The 23,207-nt window shown below is 43.6% G+C and overlaps 1 protein-coding gene and 1 pseudogene across 1 annotated transcript in view; both read right to left on the reverse strand.

Annotated features, from left to right (window-relative positions):
* Positions 1-7,752: 7,752 nt before the first annotated feature.
* On the reverse strand, positions 7,753-8,651 carry LOC130869357 (general transcription factor IIE subunit 2-like; annotated as a pseudogene).
* Positions 8,652-12,431: 3,780 nt separating this feature from the next.
* Positions 12,432-23,207, reverse strand: part of LOC130868631 (carcinoembryonic antigen-related cell adhesion molecule 5-like) — an 87,828-nt gene continuing 77,052 nt past the window's right edge. The window contains exons 7-9 of the mRNA XM_057760785.1: positions 15,327-15,543; positions 13,780-14,139; positions 12,432-12,712 (exon numbers count right to left, since the gene is read on the reverse strand). Of these exons, the coding sequence (XP_057616768.1) occupies positions 12,432-12,712; positions 13,780-14,139; positions 15,327-15,543 (858 nt within the window). The remainder of the gene's footprint in view (positions 12,713-13,779; positions 14,140-15,326; positions 15,544-23,207) is intronic.

The raw sequence follows: 23,207 nt of genomic DNA on the forward strand, positions 1-23,207 counted from the left end.
GCATGGGACAGACCTAGACTTTATGCATATGAATGACAGCTGTGTATGTTGTTCTGTCGTGGGGCCCCTATATGTGACACCAGGACCTATCCCTGGTGCATGAGCTGGCATGTTAGAATATTTCCTATGGTAGGATGCCAAACTCAGCCTTGGTGTAAGGGGGAGGATCTTGGTCCTGCCTCATCTTGCCTTGCTTTGTTGACTTCCATAGGAGGCCTTACCTTTTCTAAATGGAGATGAAAGAGGAGTATATGGGGATAAAAAGGGGTGGAGGGAGGGAGTAGAGTATGGAGGGGAAATGGTGGTTGGTGTGTAAAATAAGTTTAAAAATTTAATAAAATATTTTTATGTGTATTCTATTTTTGGCTGCATGTATATCTGTAATCACAAGCATTCCTGGTGCTCATAGATGCCAGAAGAGGACATTGGATTCCCTGGATGTGGAGTTATATATGTTTATGAGCTAGAACTTGCTGGAACCCTAGTTGAAAGGGACAGTTTTGTTTGTCAGATCATGACAACAGATTTGGGATGCTTACTTATTCCATATGAAACCATTGTTACTAAAACCTGTGATCTAAAGCCAGTCACTGCAAGGGTTATTTCTACAAAGAGCACAATAGGGTAAGATGAGAGGCAGATGCTAAAGTGGCTTTAAATATGAGACTTCTTCAACAGAAAGTCCCTGTGCTAGATATATTATCTACTTGAAGGGATAAATAAAGACATGTGTTTAACCTTCAATATTAGCCATTATGACACACAAGAAAACACATGATGACCTACCCAGAGGGGTGAGTGTGTGCCTGCATGGCCGGAAGGTCCCCGGAAGGGAGTGCAGGGCACCTCCAGCTTCTGCTGCAGGAGCTTCTTTGTTACACACCAACCTGCCCCCCCCCCCAAGTTCATCCTTTTGTCTATGGGGCCTTGGACTTCCAGGTGTCCTTGTTCTTGTGCTGAGGAGTTCCATCCAGACGGGTGAGTGTGTGCCATCCCTGGGCGGACTCCTTTCCAGTTCTTGCTGCAGGTGCTTCTTTGTTCCACATGACCCTGCCTCCCTCAAGCATGTCCTATTGTCTGTGAAGTCTTTGGCCCAGGAACAGTTCCTGTTCCTGCACTGAGGCTTTCTACCCAGAGGGGTGAGTGTCTGCTTGTGGGCCAGAAGGTTCCTAGAAGGGAGTGCAGGGTACCTCCAGCTTCTGCTGCAGGGGCTTCTTTGTTACACATGACCCTGCCCTCCCTCCAAGTTTGCCCTTTTGTCTGCAGGGGTCCTTGGACTTCCAGGAGTCCCTGTTTCTGTGCTGAGGAGATCTATTCAGACCGGTGAGTGTGTGCCATCCCGGGGCAGACAGTCAGGGAAGGGAGCACAGTGCCCCTCCAGCTACTGCTTCAGGGGCTTCTTTGTTCCACACTACCCTGCCTCCCAAAGACTGCCCTATTGTCTGTGAGGTCCTTGACCCAGGAATGGTTCCTGCTCCTGCACTGAGGAGATACACCCAGAGAGTAAGTCACAGCAAAAATTGGACGGTGATGCCAAGACTCCCCTGGCTATATCTGAAGGAAGAGATGGGCAGGCACCAATGAAAGTATTCCTCCAAAAACTTGAAAGGCAACATGACAACACAAAAGAAGACTTGAACACCCTATTCCAGAAGAAGTAGAAGAAATTGGCTTTAAACATAACATTATGAAAATAATAGAGGACCTTAAACAGGATGTGAAAAACTGCTTTAAAGAAACGGAGAAGACAAACAAAAAAGTAGAATGAATGAATAAATCTCTCAAAGATACCTAAGAAAACCAAGAAAAAATAATCAAAAGGTAATGGAAAAAGTTCAAGACTTAAAAAATGAAATGGAGATAATGAAAATACAAATCGTGGGAAGGCTGAATATGGAGAATCTGGGTAAACAAACAGGGACTACAGAGACAAGTATAAGAAACAGAATACAAGAGATAGAAGAAAGAATCTCAGACGCTGAAAATACTATAGAGGATATAAACTCAATGGTTAAAGAAAATAACAAATCCAACAAATTCTTAACACAAAACATCCAGGAAATCTGGGACACCATGAAAAGACCAAACCTAAGAATAACAGGGGTAGAAGAAGGAGAAGAATTACAGCTCAAAGGCCCAGAAAATATATTCAACAAAATTATAGAAGAAAACTTTCCCAACCTAAAGAAGGATATTCCTATGAAGGTACAAGAAGCATACAGAACACCAAATGGACTGAATCAAAGAAAAACTGTCGGAGCCCATGTGGGTCCAACATAGATTCCCTAACCCGGCTGAAACGGAGTCGTGAGGAATAAAACTGACACAGCTTACAAGGTCATCTTGGAAAAGGCCAGAATTTCTTTATTCTCAGAACATCTTATATCTACATTCAGTGGGGGAAAACACATTAGGCTGTCTCTTAGGCAACCAGGTGCCTGGGCTTAGGTCATGTCCGCATCTAGCAGTCAGGTAGGCCATGAATTAGCATCTCTATAAGACATCCTCTTAGTTACAAAAGGAAGGAAGCACTGAAACTCTCAAACTCTTGAGTCATCAGCTTTAGCCAACATCTCTTCTCAGGTAATCCACATTCTAACAAAAGAAACTAGGAGCAGCACATCCTGACTTTTGTTAAGGAAGCGACAGCTTGTCTGCAGAGCTATGTGACTGGCTCAGACCAGGCTAATGGCTACTGTACCAAACCAAAATATGGGCCCACAAAAAACATCCCCTCACCATTCTTATTCCTAAAACAATGTGCGGGAGTCCCTCGGGGGGGCTCACGGAACAGCAAGCTCCAGCGGGTCCCCAGCGGTGCCGGGTGCCGGCTCCAGGGTCCGGCACCCGAGCGGCGGCAGAGGGAAGCCATGCGGCAGAATTCCCAATGCGCGGCGGTTGTGAGCAGACCCATGGACACAAAAAGTAGCCATAAAAGCATTTATTAAAAGGGGAGGAAAGGGGGGAAGGAGGGAGGGAGAGAGAAGAGAGAGAGAGAGAGAGGGAAAGAACCAGAGAGAGCGTGGCCACGCTGAAGAAACAGAAGGAGAGACAAGATGGCGCGGGCAGGTCAGAGGTCAGATGGCGTGGGCAGGTCAGAGTGGGCGTGGCTTGTCCCTTAAAGGGAAAGGAAAGCACAACATTCCCAGGTCTTCCTTATAATAAAAAGCAGGAGACAGGACACCACAGCCCAAAGGAACTGGGGCAGCGAACTCTCAAGACTGCTTCCTGCTGATTGTGGGCGTCGTCTTTTGGGGGTGGGGGCGCGAGAGAAGGCTGGGTGCTGGTCGCATCCTGGCATGGCTGGTCTCTTTGCCTTTGACTGGTGTCTGTGGCATGAAAATTGTCTGGTGTCCCTAAGGTATTGGCAGAACAAAAACAAAGTTAAATTAAGAAAAAAATTTTTAGGACCAGGGAATTGAGGGGGTATCTGACCTGTTTAAGATGGATTTCTTAATTCGGCTCCCTTTTGGTGAGGTCACCTCGCAAAACCTCAACCTGGCGAAACCTCTCAGCTGTCAAACTGTCAGAGATTTTTGAGAAGGATAAGATTTTACTTGAGTTACTGATTAAAAAATGACAGAGAGCTTACTTGATTGGCACCCAGAGCTACTCCTTTTGGGTCCTCCATGGTCGCTGAAGGTTGCGTTTGACCTTTTCTGTTTAGCGCAGGCTCCAGAAGACCCTGTGGGCTAAGAAATCTGTAGGAAGACAGGCCTACCTTGACCTGAGCAGCTAGGCTGTCGATTCCAGCGATTTCGTCCATGTCTGGAGGTCTTTACTTTAGACGAAAGGCAGGTTTGCCCAATGGTCAACGCTCTGCAGTTGAAGCGAAATGCAGAAGGACGTTGTTCTGCGCGCATCTGTCTTCTTTGGAGGGAGCAGAGAGCTGCTGCTAGGAGCCAACCTGTCTCTTTTTGTTGTTGTGAGAAGTTTTTTTTTTTTTTAATAATTCAATATTTAAATATCACATTCCCTAGATCTCTGAGCAGTTGAGGGCAAAGAACTGTTTGTAATATAAGGTTAGTGGCAGAACCGACAATGGTAGAGAACCGCTTAAGAGACTTAAAGGTACATACCAGTTTAAAATATGGGACTCATGTTTTGTAGTCTGAAATGAGATGTAATAAACAATTATTATATATAGAAAGAGTGAACAGGAATTGGGCAATGTGGACGCCTCTAATGGGCCCTATTAAAGGCATTTGATCATTGTTCAAAACACATTTAACCGAGTTAACACGAAGAGTTTAGTGAGAACCAGGTGAAGAGGCAGGGTAAAACCAGGAGAGTGTGATCACGTGGCCTGGCTCCCAGCCAAGATGGCGAAAAAAGTCACCTGACCCATCTGGCCCTCAGCCAAGATGGCGACCACCATAGTTTTAATGGGGTCATTTATTTGGACAGAGACGGATAAATGTAAGGCATTAAAGCATGAGGCCGGAGTGATAGGTCTGGATGGCTTGGCTCCCATGGTCAAGGCCGTGAAAACACCCGCAAAAAACCGTGGCATCTCAAGCCTACAAGGGGAATGGCTCCCTGTTAAGGCGAGATGTAGATGGCATGAACACCCAGGCCCTGTGAAAAGGCGTCCGATTTCACAGGGGGGGTGCTATTACCTGGCTGAGTTGAATTCAGCCAAGGTCAGGCTGCACCGTAGCGGCGTGCCGCACCGTAGCGGCAGTTACGACGAAAAGAAGGAAGAAAAGGAATGAAACGAGAAAAAAAAAAGAGGGAGAACTTCTGGAGACCCCGGGCCTCCAGGCGCGGGTGAGCTGAGGGGCAGGCTAAGGCCACGCCGTCCCAGGCACAGGCTTAGAACAGGAGACAAGCCGAATTGAATGCCAGCGAAGGGAAAAACCGAGGCCCTGAAGGCCCTCGGTTGGAGGTTCCCCCCATCCCTAGAAACCGCAAAGGGTTGCCGGGAGCTCAACGGTCAATCCCTTGGGTTAAAAGAGATGGTTAAGCTGGCCAAAATGGGGGCACTCACGATTAGAAGCCGGTGTTGTTTGGAGGAGCTGCATCCAGGCAGATGGAACACGTGGGTCGTGTAGAGAAGGTCCTCGGGTCCTGATCCTGCCCCGGGAGGGAGCTCAGAGTTCCGGACGGCGCCTAAAGCCGGAACTCTGGCCCCGGGTGGAAGTCCGGGGTGCACGAATCATCCGAGTCGCGGCACCAATCTTATTCCTAAAACAATGTGCGGGAGTCCCTCGGGGGGCTCACGGAGCAGCAAGCTCCAGCAGGTCCCCAGCGGTGCCGGGTGCCGGCTCCAGGGTCCAGCACCCGAGCGGTGGCAGAGGGAAGCCATGCGGCAGAATTCCCAATGCGCGGCGGTTGTGAGCAGACCCATGGACACAGAAAGTAGCCATAAAAGCATTTATTAATAGGGGAGAAAAGGGGGGAAGGAGGGAGGGAGAGAGAAGAGAGGAGAGAGAGAGAGAGAGAGAGAGAGAGAGAGAGAGAGAGAGAGAGAGAGAGAAAGAGAGAGAGAGAGAGAGGGAAAGAACCAGAGAGAGCGCGGCCACGCTGAAGAAACAGAAGGAGAGACAAGATGGCGCAGGCAGGTCAGAGGTCAGATGGCGTGGGCAGGTCAGAGTGGGCGTGGCTTGTCCCTTAAAGGGAAAGGAAAGCACAACAACCATACAATAATCAAAACACAAAACATACAGAATAAAGAAGAATACTAAGAGCTGCAAAGGAAAAAGGTCAAATAACATATAAAATGAAACCTATGAATATTACACATGACTTCTCTATGGAAACCATGAAAGCCAGAAGGTCTTGGATAGATGTGCTGCAGACACGAAGAGATCATGGATGCAAGCCCAGACTACTATACCCAGCAAAGCTTGAATATACCATTGATGGAGAAAGTAAGATATTCCAGGACAAAAATATATTTAAACAATACGTAGCCACAAACCCAGCCTTAAAGAAAATACTAGAAAGAAAACCACAAACCAAGGAAACTCAAAACACTTATAATAACATAGACATCTGACAATCCTCCACCAGCACAACTCAAAGAAGGGAAACAGACAAATACTACCAGCAAAAAAAGATAACCAGAGTTACCAACTACTGGTCATTAATATCACTTAATATCAATGGACTCAATTCACCTATAAAAAGGCACAGATTAAGAGAATGAATACGAAAACAGGATCCAACATTCTGCTGTTTACAAGAAACACACCTCAAACTCAAAGACAGACACTACTTCAGAGTAAAGGGTTGAGAAAAGGTTTTCCAATCAAATGGACCTTAGAAACAAACAGGTGTGGCTATACTAATATCTAACAAGATTGATTTCAAACTAAAATCAATCAGAAGAGATGGAGAAGGACACTTTATACTCATAACAGGAACAATTGATCAGGAGGAAGTCTCAATCCTGAATGTCTACACCCCTAATATAAAAGCACCTACACATGTCAGAAAACATTACTAGAACTCAAAGCATACATCAAACCCCACATTCTAATAGTAGGAGATTTCAACAATCCTCTCTCACCAATGGAAAGGACAACCAGACAGAAACTCAACAGAGAAATAAAAAAACTAACAGATGTAACGAACCAAAAGGACTTAACAGACATCTATAGAACATTCCACCCAAACAGAAAAGAATATACCTTCTACTCAGCATCTCAGGGAACTTTCTCAAAAATTGATCACATAATTGGCAACAAAGCAAACATCTATAGATACAAGGAAATTGTAGTAACCACCTGTGTACTATTGGATCACCATGGAACAAAGTTAGAATTCAACAACAATTCTAACCACAGAAAGTCTACAAACTCATGGAAATTGAACAGTCAACTACTGAACCACCCCTGGGTTAAGGAAGAAATTAAGAAAGAAATTAAAGTCTTCTTTGAATTTAATTAAAATAAAGAACAACATACCCAAACCTATGGGACACTATGAAAGCAGTGCTAAGAGGAAAGTCATAGTACTAAGTGCCCACATAAAGAAAATAAAGAAAGCTTACATTAGAGACTTAACAGCACACCTGAAGCTCTAGAAAAAAAAAAGAATCAGACTCACCCAGGAAGAGTAGAATACTGGAAATAATCAAACTGAGGACTGAAATCAACAAAATAGAAACACAGAAAACAATCCAAAGAATCAATGAAACAAAACGCTGGTTCTTGGAAAAAATCAAGAAGATTGACAAACCCCTATCCAAACTAATCAAATGGCAGAGAGAGAACACCAGATTCACAAGATCAGAAATGCAAAGGGGGACATAACCACAGACACAGAGGAAATTTGGAGAATCCTTAGATCTTACTACAAAAGCCTCTATGCCACAAAATTGGAAAATGTGAGAGAAATGGACATTTTTTTTGATAAATACCATATACCAAAATTAAATCAAGAACAGGTGAACAATTTATTTTTTTTCCTCCTACAAACAAACGTTTATTATAAATATTTTCTCTTGGAATAAAGAAATATTGCATTCAGCACTACCTGCCAACTTGTTCTAAAGCAACAGAAAACATGGAGTCAAGATAAATAGCAAAGACACCCGCGTGCCATGCTAAGTGTCCTTCTAGAAAAATAAAACCAACCAACCCAGGAGTTAACAGGAAGCGCTCCCAATAGCCTGCTGGGCGACAATAGCTGGGTTTGGTAATCTGCTCCTGTTGTGTAAACTGAATGCTCCTCTCAGTCCCGAGGAGCAGATGAGAAGGCAGAAAGTCTTCAGATCCTAAGCATCACAAAAGATCTTGACTGGGTCTGTCACCTTGTTTGAGGATAAAAACGTTCCCTATTTGCCAGGGGTAATGTCCGAGTAATCCTTCAGCACTCCAGCCAAATGATCGTTATGTGTCTTAAACCGTCGCTTCTTCTGTGAAGCAGGCTTTTTCCTTCTCTGAATAGGGCCACTTTCTTTGGTCCAGATTCCTGCATGGAAGAAATACCCTGTCGTTTCAGATACTCTTCAATTTTTTCCTCATCCATTGAATACACAGTGACACTCCTCCACAGTTTCTGGAACTCTTCATCCACAGAAAACTGACAGCTTTTATCATTGAAGAAAAGTATTTTCTTCTTATCAGGACGATTTACGAAAAGTATCTGGTCCCCTAAAGCCTTGACAGCTTTCTGGGAATTAGGAAGCCCTTCTTCTATGTCTTCTAATAAGATCCCTCCTAACCCTCGCTGGTCATGGTTATCCAGAAGCCTGAGGAGGGCCTTCTTTCAGGTTGTACTTTGGCTTGAAAGCGTATTTCCCATCTATTACTTCAATTTTGGGATTGTTGACTAAAGCCTCAGTCATTAGCCATTGTTTCTGCTTTAGTCCAATATCTAAGTGTTGTGTCTCATCTAAAATCTCTTCTAGAGTTAAAGGATATGTATCTCCTCGCTGGTGCCGTGTTTTCATGTAATTCACGATCTTAGCAAGAACACCAAACTTATATCGAGCTTCCAGATAGTGCTTTCAAGTTAAATGATCCATTGTTATGATCTGCATTTTGTTTAGAGCCTGATGTCCCTCCATGTTCGACTTTTGCTTTCTTCTTCTTGGATGAGGCAGAGGGCAACTCAGAAGGCACAGAACGTTTTTCTACCACAGGGGTGGAAAGAGCTCTTTTTTTGAAGAGTTCTCGGTCTCTCAACAGGCTTGGATCCATAATGCAGGAAAGATCTTAACCTGCGTCTGTCTGGAGTGGGAGAATCATGGCGACTCACTCCAGGTGAACAATTTAAATAGACCTTTATGTCATGAGGAGTTAGAAGCTGTCATCAAAAACCTCCTTACCAAAAAAAAAAAAAAAAAAAAAAAAAAAAAGAAAGCCCAGGACCAGATGATTTCAATGCAGAATTCTACCAGAACTTCCAAGAAGAATTAATACCTATACTCCTTAATGTATTTCACAAAATAGAAACAGAAGAGTCATTGCCAAACTCTTTTTATGAAGCTACAGTTACCCTGATACCAAAACCATACAAAGACTCAACCAAGAAAGAGAATTACAGGCCAATCTCACTCATGAACATTGATGCAAAAATTCTCAATAAAATACTGGCAAACCAAATCCAAGAACACATAAAAAATTATCCATTATGATCAAGTAGTCATCATCCCAGAGATGCAGGGCTGGTTCAACATATGAAAATCTATCAATGTAATTCGTCATATAAATAAACTGAAGGAAAAAAAAAACCATATGATCATTTCATTAGATGCCGAGAAAGCATTTGACAAAATTCAATACCCTTTTATGATAAAGGTCTTGGAGAGATTAGGGATACAAGGTTCATACCTAACTATAATAAAAGCAATATACAGCAAGCCGACAGCTAACATCAAATTAAATGGAGAGAAACTCATAGCCATTCCAGTAAAATCAGGAATAAGGCAAGGTTCTCCACTCTCTCCATATCTCTTCAACATAGTGCTTGAAGTTCTAGCATAGCAATAACACAACATAAGGAGATCAAGGGGGTTTGAATTGGAAAGAAAGAAGTCAAACTTTTGTTATTTGCAGATGATATGATAGTGTACATAATGTACATCAACTGGGTGTGTTCTGAACCGACTGTCCAAACCCTAATGTGGGCAAGAAATAAAATAAAATGAAATAAAACATTTTAAAAATCATGTATCTATCTGGATGTTGTTCAAAGTAGCAAAGATCTATTGGTACACATTGTCTCTCTCCCACCATGTATATGCAACAGTAAGCTTTAGTGGATAGCTTTATAGCTCTGAGGGTGTATGCCTATCAACCACAGTTACCACTTTTTATCAGTAAAAGTTTCTTTAAAATGATAAAAGTTAAAAATCTTTTCTCTTTTTTACTTCTACTGTCATTCCCTGGTACATTAATAATAAATGTAACAGTGAGAAGTGGTGTCACACGCCTTTAATCCAAGCAATCAGGAGGCAGATGCATGTGGGTCTCTATGAGTTTGAGGCCAGCCTCAGTAATAGTGTCATGCCCAGGATAGCCAAGGCTGTTGTAGGAGGCTGCTTGTTTGTTCCTGACTGCCCAGACTCCCAAAATAATCACTCAGAAACTATATTGTTAAAATCACTGCTTGGTCAATTACTTAAGCATATTGATAGCTAGTTGTTAGATCTAGAATTAACACATTTTTATTATTTTATATTTTACTACAAGGCTTGTGGAATACAGGCAAGGTTCTAACTGGCAATTTGTGTCATTCCCCTCTGGCGGCTATGTGGCACCTCTCTGATCAGCCTTCTTTTTCTAGCAGTTAGTTTAGTTTTCCCAGCCTAGCTCTGTTCTGCCCTGCTTTAGGCTCAAAGCAGTTTCTTTATTTATTAACCAATAAAAGCAACACATTTGGTGTTTCACTGACTCTGCCTGCTCTGTCTCTATATCTCTTCCAGTCTGACTATTCTGTTAAGCCATTGGCTGAAAACAGCTTCTTTATTAACCAATTAAAGCAACACATATATAGAAGGCCTTCCCACATCACAGGGCTGCACAGAGAAACTGTGTCTTAAAAAACTAAAAGAAGAAAGATTATTCTCACCTTCAGTTGTGTGAGCAGCAGTGATTGTATTGTGAGTTCAACAGTATGCAGAGGGTACCAGCAGGTCTGGAAAAAAATTTCCAATCAAATGGATTTTAGAAATAAGCTGGTGTAGCTATTCTAATAGCTACCCAAATAGACTTCAAACTAAAATTAATCAAAAGAGATAAAGGACGTTTCATCTGAATCCATGAAGAATAAAATCCATTAAGATGAAGTCTCAATTCTAAAATCTACCAAATACAAGGGTATGTACCTTTGTAAAAGAAACATTACTAAAGCTTAAATCACACGCATCAAACCCCATAGGACTGGAATGGTGGGGCATTTTGGGAGTGATTTGGAAGTGTACTACAGTTGAATCTCTCTGGAATCTACAAGAGTGACCCTAAGAATCCTAGTAGTGAGGCATAGGAAACCTGAACCAGCCATCTTCGACAACGAGCAGTAGGACTGGGGCAACAATCCAGTCACGAAATAGTTGACCTACAATCTATTCTTCCTGAAACTGGGGTAATGGGGGAACAGATTTTGTGGGATTGGTCTACAAATGGCTGGTCCAAATTAAAGTTCATGCTTTGAGAGGAAGACCTGACCTGATACTGCCTGGGATGGCCAGGAACCGGAGACTGGACACTGAAGAAATTCAGGATAGAATCAAACATGACTGGAAAAACATTTCAATAAAATGATTACTAATGATTTTCTGTTATACTACTAGATCAGTGTTCAGCCTAAAATTCATCAGTGAGGCATCATCCAGCAACATATGGGAACAAATGCGTAGACTTACTGCCAAACACTTGGCAGCGCCTGGGGAATCCCATAGAATAGAGGAAGGAAGGATTGATGGAACCAGATGAGTCAAGGACACCATGAACACATGGAACACAAAAACAATTAAGCATGGTTTATAAAGAATCACAGAGACCGAGGTGATAATCTTTGACCCTATATGGATTTGAGCTAGGGCTTTAGTATATAATTTATGGATATGCAGATGGCTATTCTTCTGGAACTCTTAAAGGTAGAATAGGAAGACATCATTGACTCTTTTGCATGCTCTTTGACCATTTTCTTCCTACAGGATTGCCATTCCCAGCTCTGATATGAGGGATGGTGGCAAGTTTAATAGAACTTGCTATGCCATGTTCTGTAGATACCCCTGGAAGCCTGCTCATTATTTAAAGGCAAAGATGAGTGGATCTGAGGTAGAGGTGAAATGAGGTCTGGGGAGAGGGGGGGAGAGGGGAACTGTGCTGGTGATGTAATATGAGAAAATGTAAAAGGAAAGAAATACACATCAACAAGAAAGAAGGCTTAGGTGCAAGGTCCCACTGTGAATGCCACATTCAAGGTGAAAAGTGTGTGATCTGCCCTTAGGTGAAGGATGCTACATCTGTGCATTTAGAAACCAGCGATGTCCACAGTAAATCATGGACAGTGCATTCTCCTGTCTTCACTCTTTCTCACTTCACATGGATAAATGGTGTGCAGGCAGCACTGGATTTAGGTGAGTTAAAGAGAAACAAGAGGGTGTTTTTCTCAATGAAAACAATGCACCATTTTTCTAAGCAGACTCCAAGCATCCAAAGTTTGAGGGCTCCTGAAATTAGTTCCTATGAGTTCTGAGGGATCGCAATATATTTGACCCATAACAAAAGTTCTTAAAGTCTTTGGATTTTTGTTTATCATATTGATGTCTTTATTTTCCTTTTAAGACAACATCACTTTTATTCCTGGTCTTTCCTTGTACACACATGTATCCCAGTATTATAGGTATGAGTCACCATACTGGCTGTATCTGAGTAGTAACTAATCATTTTCAACACATAGTGTGTCTCCATTTTGTACCCCATTGATAAAGAAATATCTATACTCTGGTGTGGGATGAGAGCAGCGGTCACTCACTTATGATGGCCCCAGGAAACTGGGTGACTGGTCTTTGAACTGACTTGGTTGGAAACCTCACACCGATACTCTCCAGCATCCTCACTCATGACAGGATCTATTTTGAGTCCACACTTTGTAGGAGACAGAGTCATCCTCTCTGTGAGCTGAAGATTCTTCTCATTGAAGATCCAACGGATGGAGACATCAGTGTCAGGTGAAATGCAGGTGAAGATCACAGATGTACCTCCTGTGACAGTGGTGTCAGTGATTTGCACAAAGGGCTGTGTCACATTCTCTGTGAAGAAACAGAGGAGAATACCAAATGACAGTAGTCCACACAGTAAACCAGACCCTCTTCAGTTCACATTTTCTTTATATTTTTGGTTGTGAGCCTAGACTTTAACGGCTGAGCCATCTCTCCAGCCCATCAGTTCACATTTTCTAAAACATCCAGCAGGCAGAATTTGGAGCTGTGACTATAGACATAATTTTGGTTTGGATTTGCCACTCAGGAACTGTTTTACCCAGATTTAGGCATAGTTTCCTGTTTCTCAGTTTCCCTATAATAGAACACATAATGCCTGGTCATTGCTGTGTTCATGAGTTGAACTTAGTTATGAGCAATGATCTGAACTTGGGGTGGGGGAGCTCACATTAGCAGCATCTGCTACTGTTTACTTGCAGAAGAGAATTCCCTAGGTTGGACCCCTCAGGGTGAGGGATCTGGAGCAGCTGCCTCCTCAGTTTCTTCCCTTTGTGCCTTGACCTCCCTGTGAAGTCTCATCAGCCCATCAGAGCAACAGGCTAATGGCCCAGACACCTGCCCACTGAGCCTCAGAATGAGTTGCTCAGGTGACCTACCCAACTGCATCTCTCATGGCAGTAAACAGCTTATTCTACACTCAATGGGACAGTCAGTAAAGCCTTGTTCCTTGTTGGTTGTAACAGGAAATCTAACCAAAACAGTGACATAAACTTTCCACTGTCACGTACTGTCCAGCCAGAGGCAATGTTTTGGAGTCCAGGCTGACAGCCTCTGTGAGGACCCCATGGTTGAACTATTCAGGGACTACCTGACCCCCTCTTTCTGAGGACATGTGCATGGTGAGAGCTACAGTTGACATCCTGGGGCTGAGTTTACAGAGCACAGTTCCTCCATTCTGTATGGAAAGGCAAGTGTGGGGTTCTGATCTATTACAGTTTGTCTACCCCATGTGTGTCCTGCAGTAGAAACCCAAACCCCAGTGGGTGGGGGGGCACAATGCAGTGGAGGAGAGGTCAGGCACAATCCAATCCTGACAGGTTAGTGTATGAAGTGGGATCAGAACTTCAAGCAGTTGGAGACCATAGAGAGTCACTTACTCTTTACATAAAATTCCACGTATAGTCTTTCAATTTTGAAATCTTTTTTTAAAACTGTTAGTGTGTAGACTCCTGCATCTTTCTCAGTGAGATCCTGGAGTATCAGAGATCCATTATTGTATCCTGTCTTTTTTATTCTTTGTTTGGGTCCCCAGGATTTGGAATTTGTGGCTCTGGTGTATTTTACAATTTTAAGGACTGGAGTTCTATATGTTGCCTTGTGCCAGTAAAAGGCTTTCAGATCTTCTGGAAGATTATAAACTTGGAGAACTACGTCTTCCCCTTCAGCTGCATAGCGAGGCACTGGTTGGACCATGAGTCGGGAAGAAGTGAAGGGGTTGCAGAACTGAGAATGGGGACCTGGGAGGGAAAAGAGAAAAAAAGTCATCACATAGGGATCACTGTGCTTTGTGAAAAGATGGTGACCTCCATCCTGATCAGATGGATTCATCACTCAACCTAGAGTTTCAGGTATGTGTGTATCTCTTCCTCTTAAAGCAGGGCTGAAACATGACCTCCTTCTTTCCACCAGTGCCCCTGAGTGTGTCATGTCCTCCTCATGGAACAGTCTCTTTGGGTGTCTACATGGCTGCTCCCTCACTGCCCTTAGTCAGATTCTGTACAGACTCATGAACACCGATATTTAAGATGATGCCTCCCCTGAGCTCAATAGGCCTGGAACTTTCACTTTCTAGGTTTTTTCTTCTGGTTTTTTTTTTTTTTTTTGCAACATTCAACCCCTGACTTCACCTTATTGTTGCAATTCCTGTTGTGCCATACAGCCCTTAGTTTTGGGACTATATGGGGGTTGGAGCAGTCTGATCTTCAAAGCAGGCTTCATTCATTAAAGGCGTGGACACTAGGGTGATAGTTTTTATATCAACTAGACACCAGCTACAATCATTTTTGAAAAAAAGAACTCAATTGAAAATGCCACCACCAAATTGGCCTTTGGGCATAACTTTAGTACAGTTTTTAAACTGGGGCCGATGTAAGAATTTAGACAATTCAGTCAGTTTAAGCCCTGGGCTGGGACTCCTGGGTGACATAAGAGAGCTGATTGAGCAAGCCAGAAGAGCAAGCCAATAGACAGCACTCCACCATGGTCTCTGTACCAGGTCCTCGATTTTAGTTATGAAAATCTCAGTTGTAAGCTAATAAATATCACAGTTTGAGATGGGATTCTAACACCATTGTTCCCTATCAGTTTTGAAAGAATTAAGAGAAGAATAATAGAAAAATGTTCTCCTGGGTGACTTCGCTCCAGTGTTGATAGATGACAGTATTCAGTGCTCCCTAGTCTAGAGCTCCAAGAGAGTGGGCTGACTCTGACATCTTAGGCTGAGTTATTTTCCATCAAGGTCTTTCTTGATGCAGGAGGAGTCAGATGACGAAAGCTGATCTATGGCCATTTGGCTCTACCAGTATGTCCTTCGCTAAGTACTCAAACCTCAACATGAGGACCCAGAAGAGATGCTAGGCCAGCCATGGCAGTCCTGTGTGTCTAAGCCCCACCCAGCACTGAACAATCACAGAGAATCACTTACTGTCCACCTGGAGTTGCACTTGCGTGTATTCACTTCTCTTATCTGTTCTCATAATTTTTAAAATGTACAATCCACAGTCTTTCTGAGTGACACCGTGAAGCAGCAGGGATCCATCACTGTGCAATGTCTCTCTGCCACTGTATGCAGGTCCCCACAGAGTTGCTTTCATATCTTGTATAAACCGGGTGGCCACAATATTCTTGAAATCAGCCATTCCCTTGAACCAGACAAAGCCTAAAATATTCTCTGGTGGATTGTGAACGAGTAGAAGAACACTTCCCCCTTCAGCAATGCTGGGTGGCACTGATTCAATAGTGGTCTGGCCAAAGGTAGCAAGGCGTCCGCACTTCCAAAGGAAAGCTAGAAGGAAGAGAGAGATCCATCAAAACTGGAAGTGTTGTATTTGACTTAGATAAGGCCTTCTGTCATGAGCAGCTGTGTTCCTTGCTCAGCCTATGTTTCTATGTGAGTTTCTCCCTGTCCAACCAAGTTTACAGATGACTGCTCACACTTAGAGCAGATTAGTGCTGTGGCGATGCATGCCCAACCTATTCCCCTACAGACCATGTGTCTTCACTCTCTGGCTTTGTTGCTGCTCTGTTCCTTTTGGGCCTGTAGCCAACAACAGAATTCATCTTTCAGGTTTTTTTTTCTTCAAGTCCACTCAAACTAGGACATCATAATAAGAAGCTTTCTTCTGTCTTGGCTTTCTTCTGTTCATTTGTCTGAGTTTGTCAGACAATGAAGAAAATGCCTGTATACGTTGGATCATGTTAGTGATCCACACCAGCTTCAATTTTTATTCAGACCATCAAGCTGAGAGCATCAGTCCTCAGAATATTGTGGTCATGAATAAGAACTTGATGGAAGAATGATGTCTCCCCAATTCTTACTGTTCAATATTCGATGAGGATATCTTAATGCTGAGCCTCTCTCCCTACGAACACTGAGGCTCCTCTCATGTCCTTGTGCCACTCAGGAGACTCCACAGTATGTCAGTCCCTCCTCGCACACACTGTCATCTGTGAGAAGAAGCCCTGGCATGTGGTGACCTTTTTCAGAGGAGTACAGAGAGGACCTCCATTGTCTCAGTCATCTGATCTGTCTCTATGAGGAACTTCTGCTCCACCACAGCTCCTAAGTTCTGCTGTCCTTCCCCTTTCTCAGCTGAGCCTCTTCCAGAAAGGAGCTCCTCCCAGAGTCTCATGGGCTGAGGGTGGGTCTGTTTTCAAAACACTGCCCTTGTGGTTTCAGTGCTGCCCCACGTTCCTTTCCCATTATCTCCTGGTGTTTCTCTCCCCTAGAACAGAGTGAGAGTCAAGGCTACTGACCATCCCTGTGAGGAGAGATAATTGGAGCTGATTCAGGAATTGCACTCTGCTGTGTGCTGGTCTAGGCTCTGGCAGCTTGCAAAATGGAAAATCTGCATAACTGTGTGACAAAGAAACCCAGCTGGGCATCCAATCTGCCTCATTTTCAATGCTCTGGAAACCTGGAATTTGCTCTCAGCAAGAAGGTGACAAAACTGCCCTGAGGTACAAAGGGACCAGGTGTTTGATGTGTGCAGAAAAAAAATGAATCTATTCTCCCTAGACTGACTATCAGACTAGGTTCTGACCGAGGTCAAAGGCACAGGATGTGTCATTTGTCATGAGTCTCACATCTTGCTGTGTGGGAGGAGATGATTCTGGAGAGAAGTCTGTGAGATCCTTCAACCTGTGGATGATTTTTGACATGATTCTCCCACTTCCTCTGTTTGCTGAACTGTATAATGGAATTGCCCATGTGATCAATGGTCTTTCTGAGAGACCTTGAACCTCTATCTAGTTGATTCCCCTTGGATACCATGGGTTTTCCAAAGGAAACACATGAAGTGGGAAGAAAACATGGTCTCCTGGCAGTGTGGCAGACACATTAAATAGCCCGTAGCTCTGAGAATGTTGAGACAGATATTTTCTGGTCTGTAAAAATGAGTGGAACCAGGTTTCTAGGATAGTTCCCGGTTTAGGCAAATATTTTTCTGGCTGTTCATTGTGTATCCTGATGACATCCCTGGTGTTCACCATGGGAACTACAGCTCATGTCTGCAAAGCTGTTAGATCAGTATAGCCTGTAGCCATTTGCCTGAAGGAGAGAATTCCCCCAGTTGGACCTAGAGGACAGGCCCTTGTAAGAAGAATCTGTGTCCTGAGTCCCTCTCCTTGGGGACCACAACTTTCATGTGAAATCTCATATGCCCAACAGGACAGTTAGCTAATGGCCTGGCCACCTGTTGAGCTATGTTTCCCTACTGACTCTCTGAAGAAGATGGCCAAGGGATGAAACCCAGCCAAGGCTCTCAGGACAATGCACTCTCTAATCCCTCACTTCACAAGTTTTCAACTACCAGGAGGCACTCTTCCCTGCCATCTGAAAGCTAAAATCCTACACTTAGAAAATGCTCCTCATGGACACCTGGAGTTGAGTTGGGACAGAAGTCTTGAGCCAGGGCGTCCTGGTGCTCACATCTCTGAGGATTCTATGTTTTCCTCCACCAGGTACAATGCTAATTCCCTCAAAGTCTTTCTCAAGAAAACAAACCTGTGAGAATCTCTAGACTCTAGACAGAGGCTTTATCTTTGGCAGAGTTACCTACCATACATCCACCTGTGTCTAAGTGAAGTCAAATGAAGGATCCTGATCTATTGTTATTATTCTCCACCATTTGTTTCCCACATTAAATGTTTAAACCCCACCATGGGGATACAATGCACAGGGAAGGAAGGTAAGCAGAGACCACTCTCCTGTATGTGTCCAGTGAAATGAACCTCACCTATCTCACAGAATTCTCAATGAATCACTTACCGTGCACTTGGAGGTACATGGGTATTGTTGATACAAATTTTCTTCCTCTAGTATAGGTTCGTAGAGAATAGAATCCAACATCCTTCTGGGTGGCCTTTTCAAGAAGCAGGGATCCATTGTGATATATTATCTCTCTCCCGCTGTGCATAGGACCTGGCATACTTAAATTCCTATGCGGTACATACAGTGCAATTCGTTGTTTCTCTTTTCCCAGCCCTTTGAACCAGGTAATGTCTATAATATCCTCTGGCAGATTGTGGACAAGGAAAAGGACGTTATCTCCTTCAGCCACTGGAGTTGGCAATAATTCAATGTTCACACTGGCAGTGGAAGACAGGTACCAGGAGGTTAAAAGGGAGGCTAGAAGAGAATCGAGAAAAAGCACCAATATTAAAGAGGTAGAATCATCTCTCATTTTGGTGTGTAAATAGGACTGTGCCCACCCTCTTGGTATACATTAGCACCATGATTTTCCTTGATTTAGAGTGTCAGAGTGTGTCATTTACTTTCTCAGGAATTCTCCGCTCAAGTGCATTCCTAGTTCCCCCTCAATGTCCATCATCCCTCCTCACGTAGATTATTTGGTATGAGGAGCAATGCCTCTCTGAACTCCTCCTCTGGAGACTCCACACTTTCTGATTTTTTCTCTGATCCCTTTGTGATTCTAATCAACCCAGGGTTTCTCATTGGATATGCTGACATCAGGTTTGAAAACCAGGACTTTTTTATTTTGTATTTTTGCTTTTTTGAAACAGGGTTTATCTGTGTAGCTTTGCCTGTCCTGGATCTTGCTATGTAGACCAGGCTGGCTTTGAACTCACAGAGATCACCTGCTTCTGCCTCCCGAGTGCTGGGATTAAGGGCTGAAGCAGAACTGCCAGTTCAGAACCAGGGACTTGTAAAGGCAATATTATTCTGAATTTTTTGGAAAGTTCAGGTCCTGGAAGAGATTCAGACACAAATAAAGGAAAAATGGAAGGAGGAAAGAGGAATGTGCCTCTATGGATTTCTCTTCATAGTTCCTAAGTTTGGAACTTATGACAGTACTTATATTTCAGTGTGAAATAAGTGATTTTAGATTTACTAATTTAAATATATGTGTGCATTTGTGCAGGCTGGTGTCTTCATGTGTACATCTGAAGATGTATGCCCCAAATCTGTGTGAGGCCACATGTTCCAGGGCGTGTATATGTGAATTCTAACCAGAGCTCCTATGTAGATTTAAGATAGAGCCTGCAAAAATCTGTTCTCTCAGTCTACTGTGTGGGAGCAGAGGATTAGTTTCAGGTTACCATATCTTCACACACTGAAACATTTCATTAGCCCTCCCCTGTTTGATTTCTTTTTGGAGGGCTATACTGTCACAGTTGGGAACAGCTGTCTTTAGAACATTACATCCAATGAAATTCACTGTGAATATGATGTGCTACAGGCTTTTCTCTTACCATCATCACCTCCTGTCCTCTGAGAGCTTCAGACTGCTGAGCCTCTGTCCCTCACTGTACTTTCTTCTCCGCGAGTTCACACAGAAACCTTGAGTCTCCTCTCAACATCTTGGTCTCTTTAGGAGACTCCAGCCTGCTTCTAAGTTCCCCTTCCAACAGAGTCAGAGAGTAGGTACCATTACCTGTGAGCAGAAGCCCCTCCCAGAGGGTACACCTCTTGCAGAGAAGCACAGAGAACTCCATCAGTCTTCTCACTTATTGTTCTCCCTCGGAGGAGAAGAATCTCAGCTCCAACACAGATCTCAGGCTGTACTCTTCTTCCTCTTTCTGCTCTGAGATTCTTCTCAGACAGGAGCACTGTTACAGGATCCAATGGGTTGTGAGTGGTGGGGTTCGAGTCCAAATCAATGCTCAATCCCGTCCACTCTCAGTGTTGCCCTGCATCTCACTCAACTTCCCTTTATGTTTCTTCTCCAAGCAACATATTGAGCAACAAGGCTGATAAGCATCCCCATGCCCTCAGAGCACAATGACTCATTCCAGGGCTGACACCTGCTGTGTCCTTGCCTTGGGTCTGTCAGCACCAAAGAGGGAGCCTCCATCCTGCCTATGAGACCATGTGATACAGAGACCTAGCTGAGCACCCAGCCTACCCTGTGTTCTCAATGCTCTGGGAAGATGGTATTTACTTAATTACTGCAAGTAGTTGACAGAGATGTCTGTGAGGGCTGGAAAGAGGCAGTCTGAGTGATGACTAGGAATGAAGATCAATCCTTTATCACTAATGTCACCAGTCAAATTAATGATCCAGAAGAGAGGCCCAGGAACCATTGAGTGAAGAGTTTCGTGTGCTCAGTGTTGATTAAGAGGTGACCTGTATGTCTTTGAAAGGACTATGGGATCATTCATTCTATATTTCAGGACAACATTTTACTATTATGTGTTGGGTTTGCACAAGTCTTCTCTGATTTTCCTGGGTCATCTTTGTTCTTTCCTAGATGACCCCTTGGTTGTAGTCAAGTCTTCCTCTATGAGAGAGGACTGGAGGGAGGCGAAATTCATGATACCCATGCATAAAGGTGTTCTCAGACAAAGGAAGGATACAGTAAGGTCAGAAAAGGGTTTAGGGAGGGAGTTCAAGGTTAGCAGGCACAAAGATGGAAGTCAGTCTGCTCAGGGAAAAAATTCTCAGTGCGTTGAGAATGTGCCCTGCTAACATCCCCTGAAGATCACTGGATGAACTGTAGTATCATGTCTAGAGGTAAAGCAAGCAAGGTCAAGAACCCATAAGAACTTCCCTGATACGTTCAGCACAGGTAGTGTGCAGGGAACATCACTCAATCACTGTCCTGTTCAGGACTTTTAATTTCTTCTTCTGTAGGATGGGTCTAGACAGAGTTTCAGATTTGTCCTGGTAAGACCAGGACTAAGGTTGGTAGTAGAGTGAATCCAGAGGATGGGCATTCTCAGGAGGAGCCTTGTGCAGAGGAAATTTTGAAGGAAAGTCCTAGGACATTTCTCTTGAGGTAAAGGACAGGGCACAGTTGTGCAGGATGGTGAATGCCTTTAATCCCATCATCACTCAGGAGGCAGAGGCAGGTGAATCTCTTCTAGCCAGCCTGGTTATGGATCAATGGAGTAGGAGGTCCTTCTGTCTATGTGTTACTTTCATTGGTCAAATAAAGAAACTGCCTTTGCCTTTTGATTGGACAGCAACTTAGATAGGTGGAGTAGACCAAACAGAATGTTGGGAGAAAGATAGGAGAGTCAGGCAGACGCCATGGCTCTCCTCTCCGAGACGGATGCTGGTTAGACTCATGTTGGTTAGCCACAGTCAAGTGGCAGTACACATTAATGGAGATGGGTTAAAATAATATATGAGAGGTAGCCAATAAGGGGCTGGAGATCATGGGCCAGGCAGTGTTTAAAAGAATACAGTTTCCATATAATTATTATTATTATTTTTTTTTGATGTTAAGTATGTACTTTATACTGTGACCGAAACTCTTGGCATGCATTTTCAGGGTTCTTGATGGAAGAGCACATTTATATAAATATCTCTATTTTACTCCCAATCTCAATATTTAAAGTATCCCCCATTCCTACCCCTAATGTTAGGTCACTGTAGAGAACTGGGAAAACTATTTTAAAAAGGAGAAGGAAGAAAATATTCCTATAGGACTGAGAAATTCTTGTATGATTTGGTGTGCCTTAACATCGTCAATCTGTGGTATGGCTCTTTTGGAGATTCCTATGTCTCCCCATTCCAGCCTCCCTCTCCTCTCTCAGATGCTCCCCACTCTAGCTCACCAGGACTTCTTTTCCTGCTACCACGCTCCTTCTATGGCAGGGCCTCTGCTCCACAGAGAGCCAGCCTCCTCTACTGAGCCCCTCAGATTAGAACTCAGTCATCCACTCTTCACAGAAGTCCCCTAGTACACGCCTGTCTCCTGTGAAAATGCCAGTGCTAAGAGGCTGACCTGAGCCTGCTTTGCTCTCTCATTGTCCACAGGACCCAGAACCACGGCCAACCAACAGCAACTGGACTAACACGATTTACCTCAGGGACTGGAGTAGTTTTGCAAATCTTCAGCCATTGCATTCTTATTGATAACAGATACCTATATTCGTGCATCAGCTAGCTACGGTTGCTGTAACTACCACAGAATTGGTTGCTGAAGCAACAGAAATTAACATCCTAAAGTTCTGCAGCCTGGAGTCTCCCAATTTTGAACTCTCCTTATTCGGATGGCCGAGGAGGCTGCCTTGCTGTCTTCAGATGGTCTTTCCATTGGGAGCAGGTATCTAGTGTCTCTCTGTCATGCAAATTTCCTTCTCTTCTTGATGCATTTCAGGTTAACACCCTCCCCCCAATGCCTTATTTTCGCTTAACGTCTGTAAAGATCTTACTGTTAAACACACACACACATTTGGTGCTATTGGGTCTTCATTACAGGAAGCTTTGGGGACTACAGCTGTGCTCATGACAATGTCCAGTGGACAGATTTAATCAGGTGGGGATTTTACGCTTGTTGACATCACCACCAGACCTTTTAGGAAAGCCATGCATATTTATAGTCTCACCAGTGATCAATGGTAGTTCCTGTCTCTATACTCTGACTGTACTGGTGTCATTACAGAATTGGAAGGCTGATGCAGGAGGACTGCTTGAGTGCAGGAGTTTGAGGTCAGCCTGTGACAGAGAAACCCTGTTATAAAACAAAAAGGAAAAGAAAAGCTTTTTATCGATTAACCTGAAAGGTAAGAGTTTTGAATACTGACAAATGCAAACCTTTTTTTGAAAACCAGATATTTCACTCTGTAGAATGCATATGCAAATACTTCATGGGAACCGGGCGAGAGTGGAAATGCCATCACAGAACAACAAGTGGTCCTACAGCAAGGAGACAGGAGATGGGTGGACTTCCCCAGCACCTACCTCACAGTGCCAACAGGATGATGAGATAGCAGGGACCCGAGCACTACTCGCTGTTGAGGGAAACACAACAGAAATGGCAGGTTCTGTGATGAGAAAAACTTAGAAATAGTTTCAAAACCAATTCAACTCTAGTCAAAGCTAACAGTGGAAAGA

The sequence above is a fragment of the Chionomys nivalis genome, chromosome 2 (assembly GCF_950005125.1).
Source record: "Chionomys nivalis chromosome 2, mChiNiv1.1, whole genome shotgun sequence".
Taxonomy (NCBI): Eukaryota; Metazoa; Chordata; class Mammalia; order Rodentia; family Cricetidae; genus Chionomys; species Chionomys nivalis.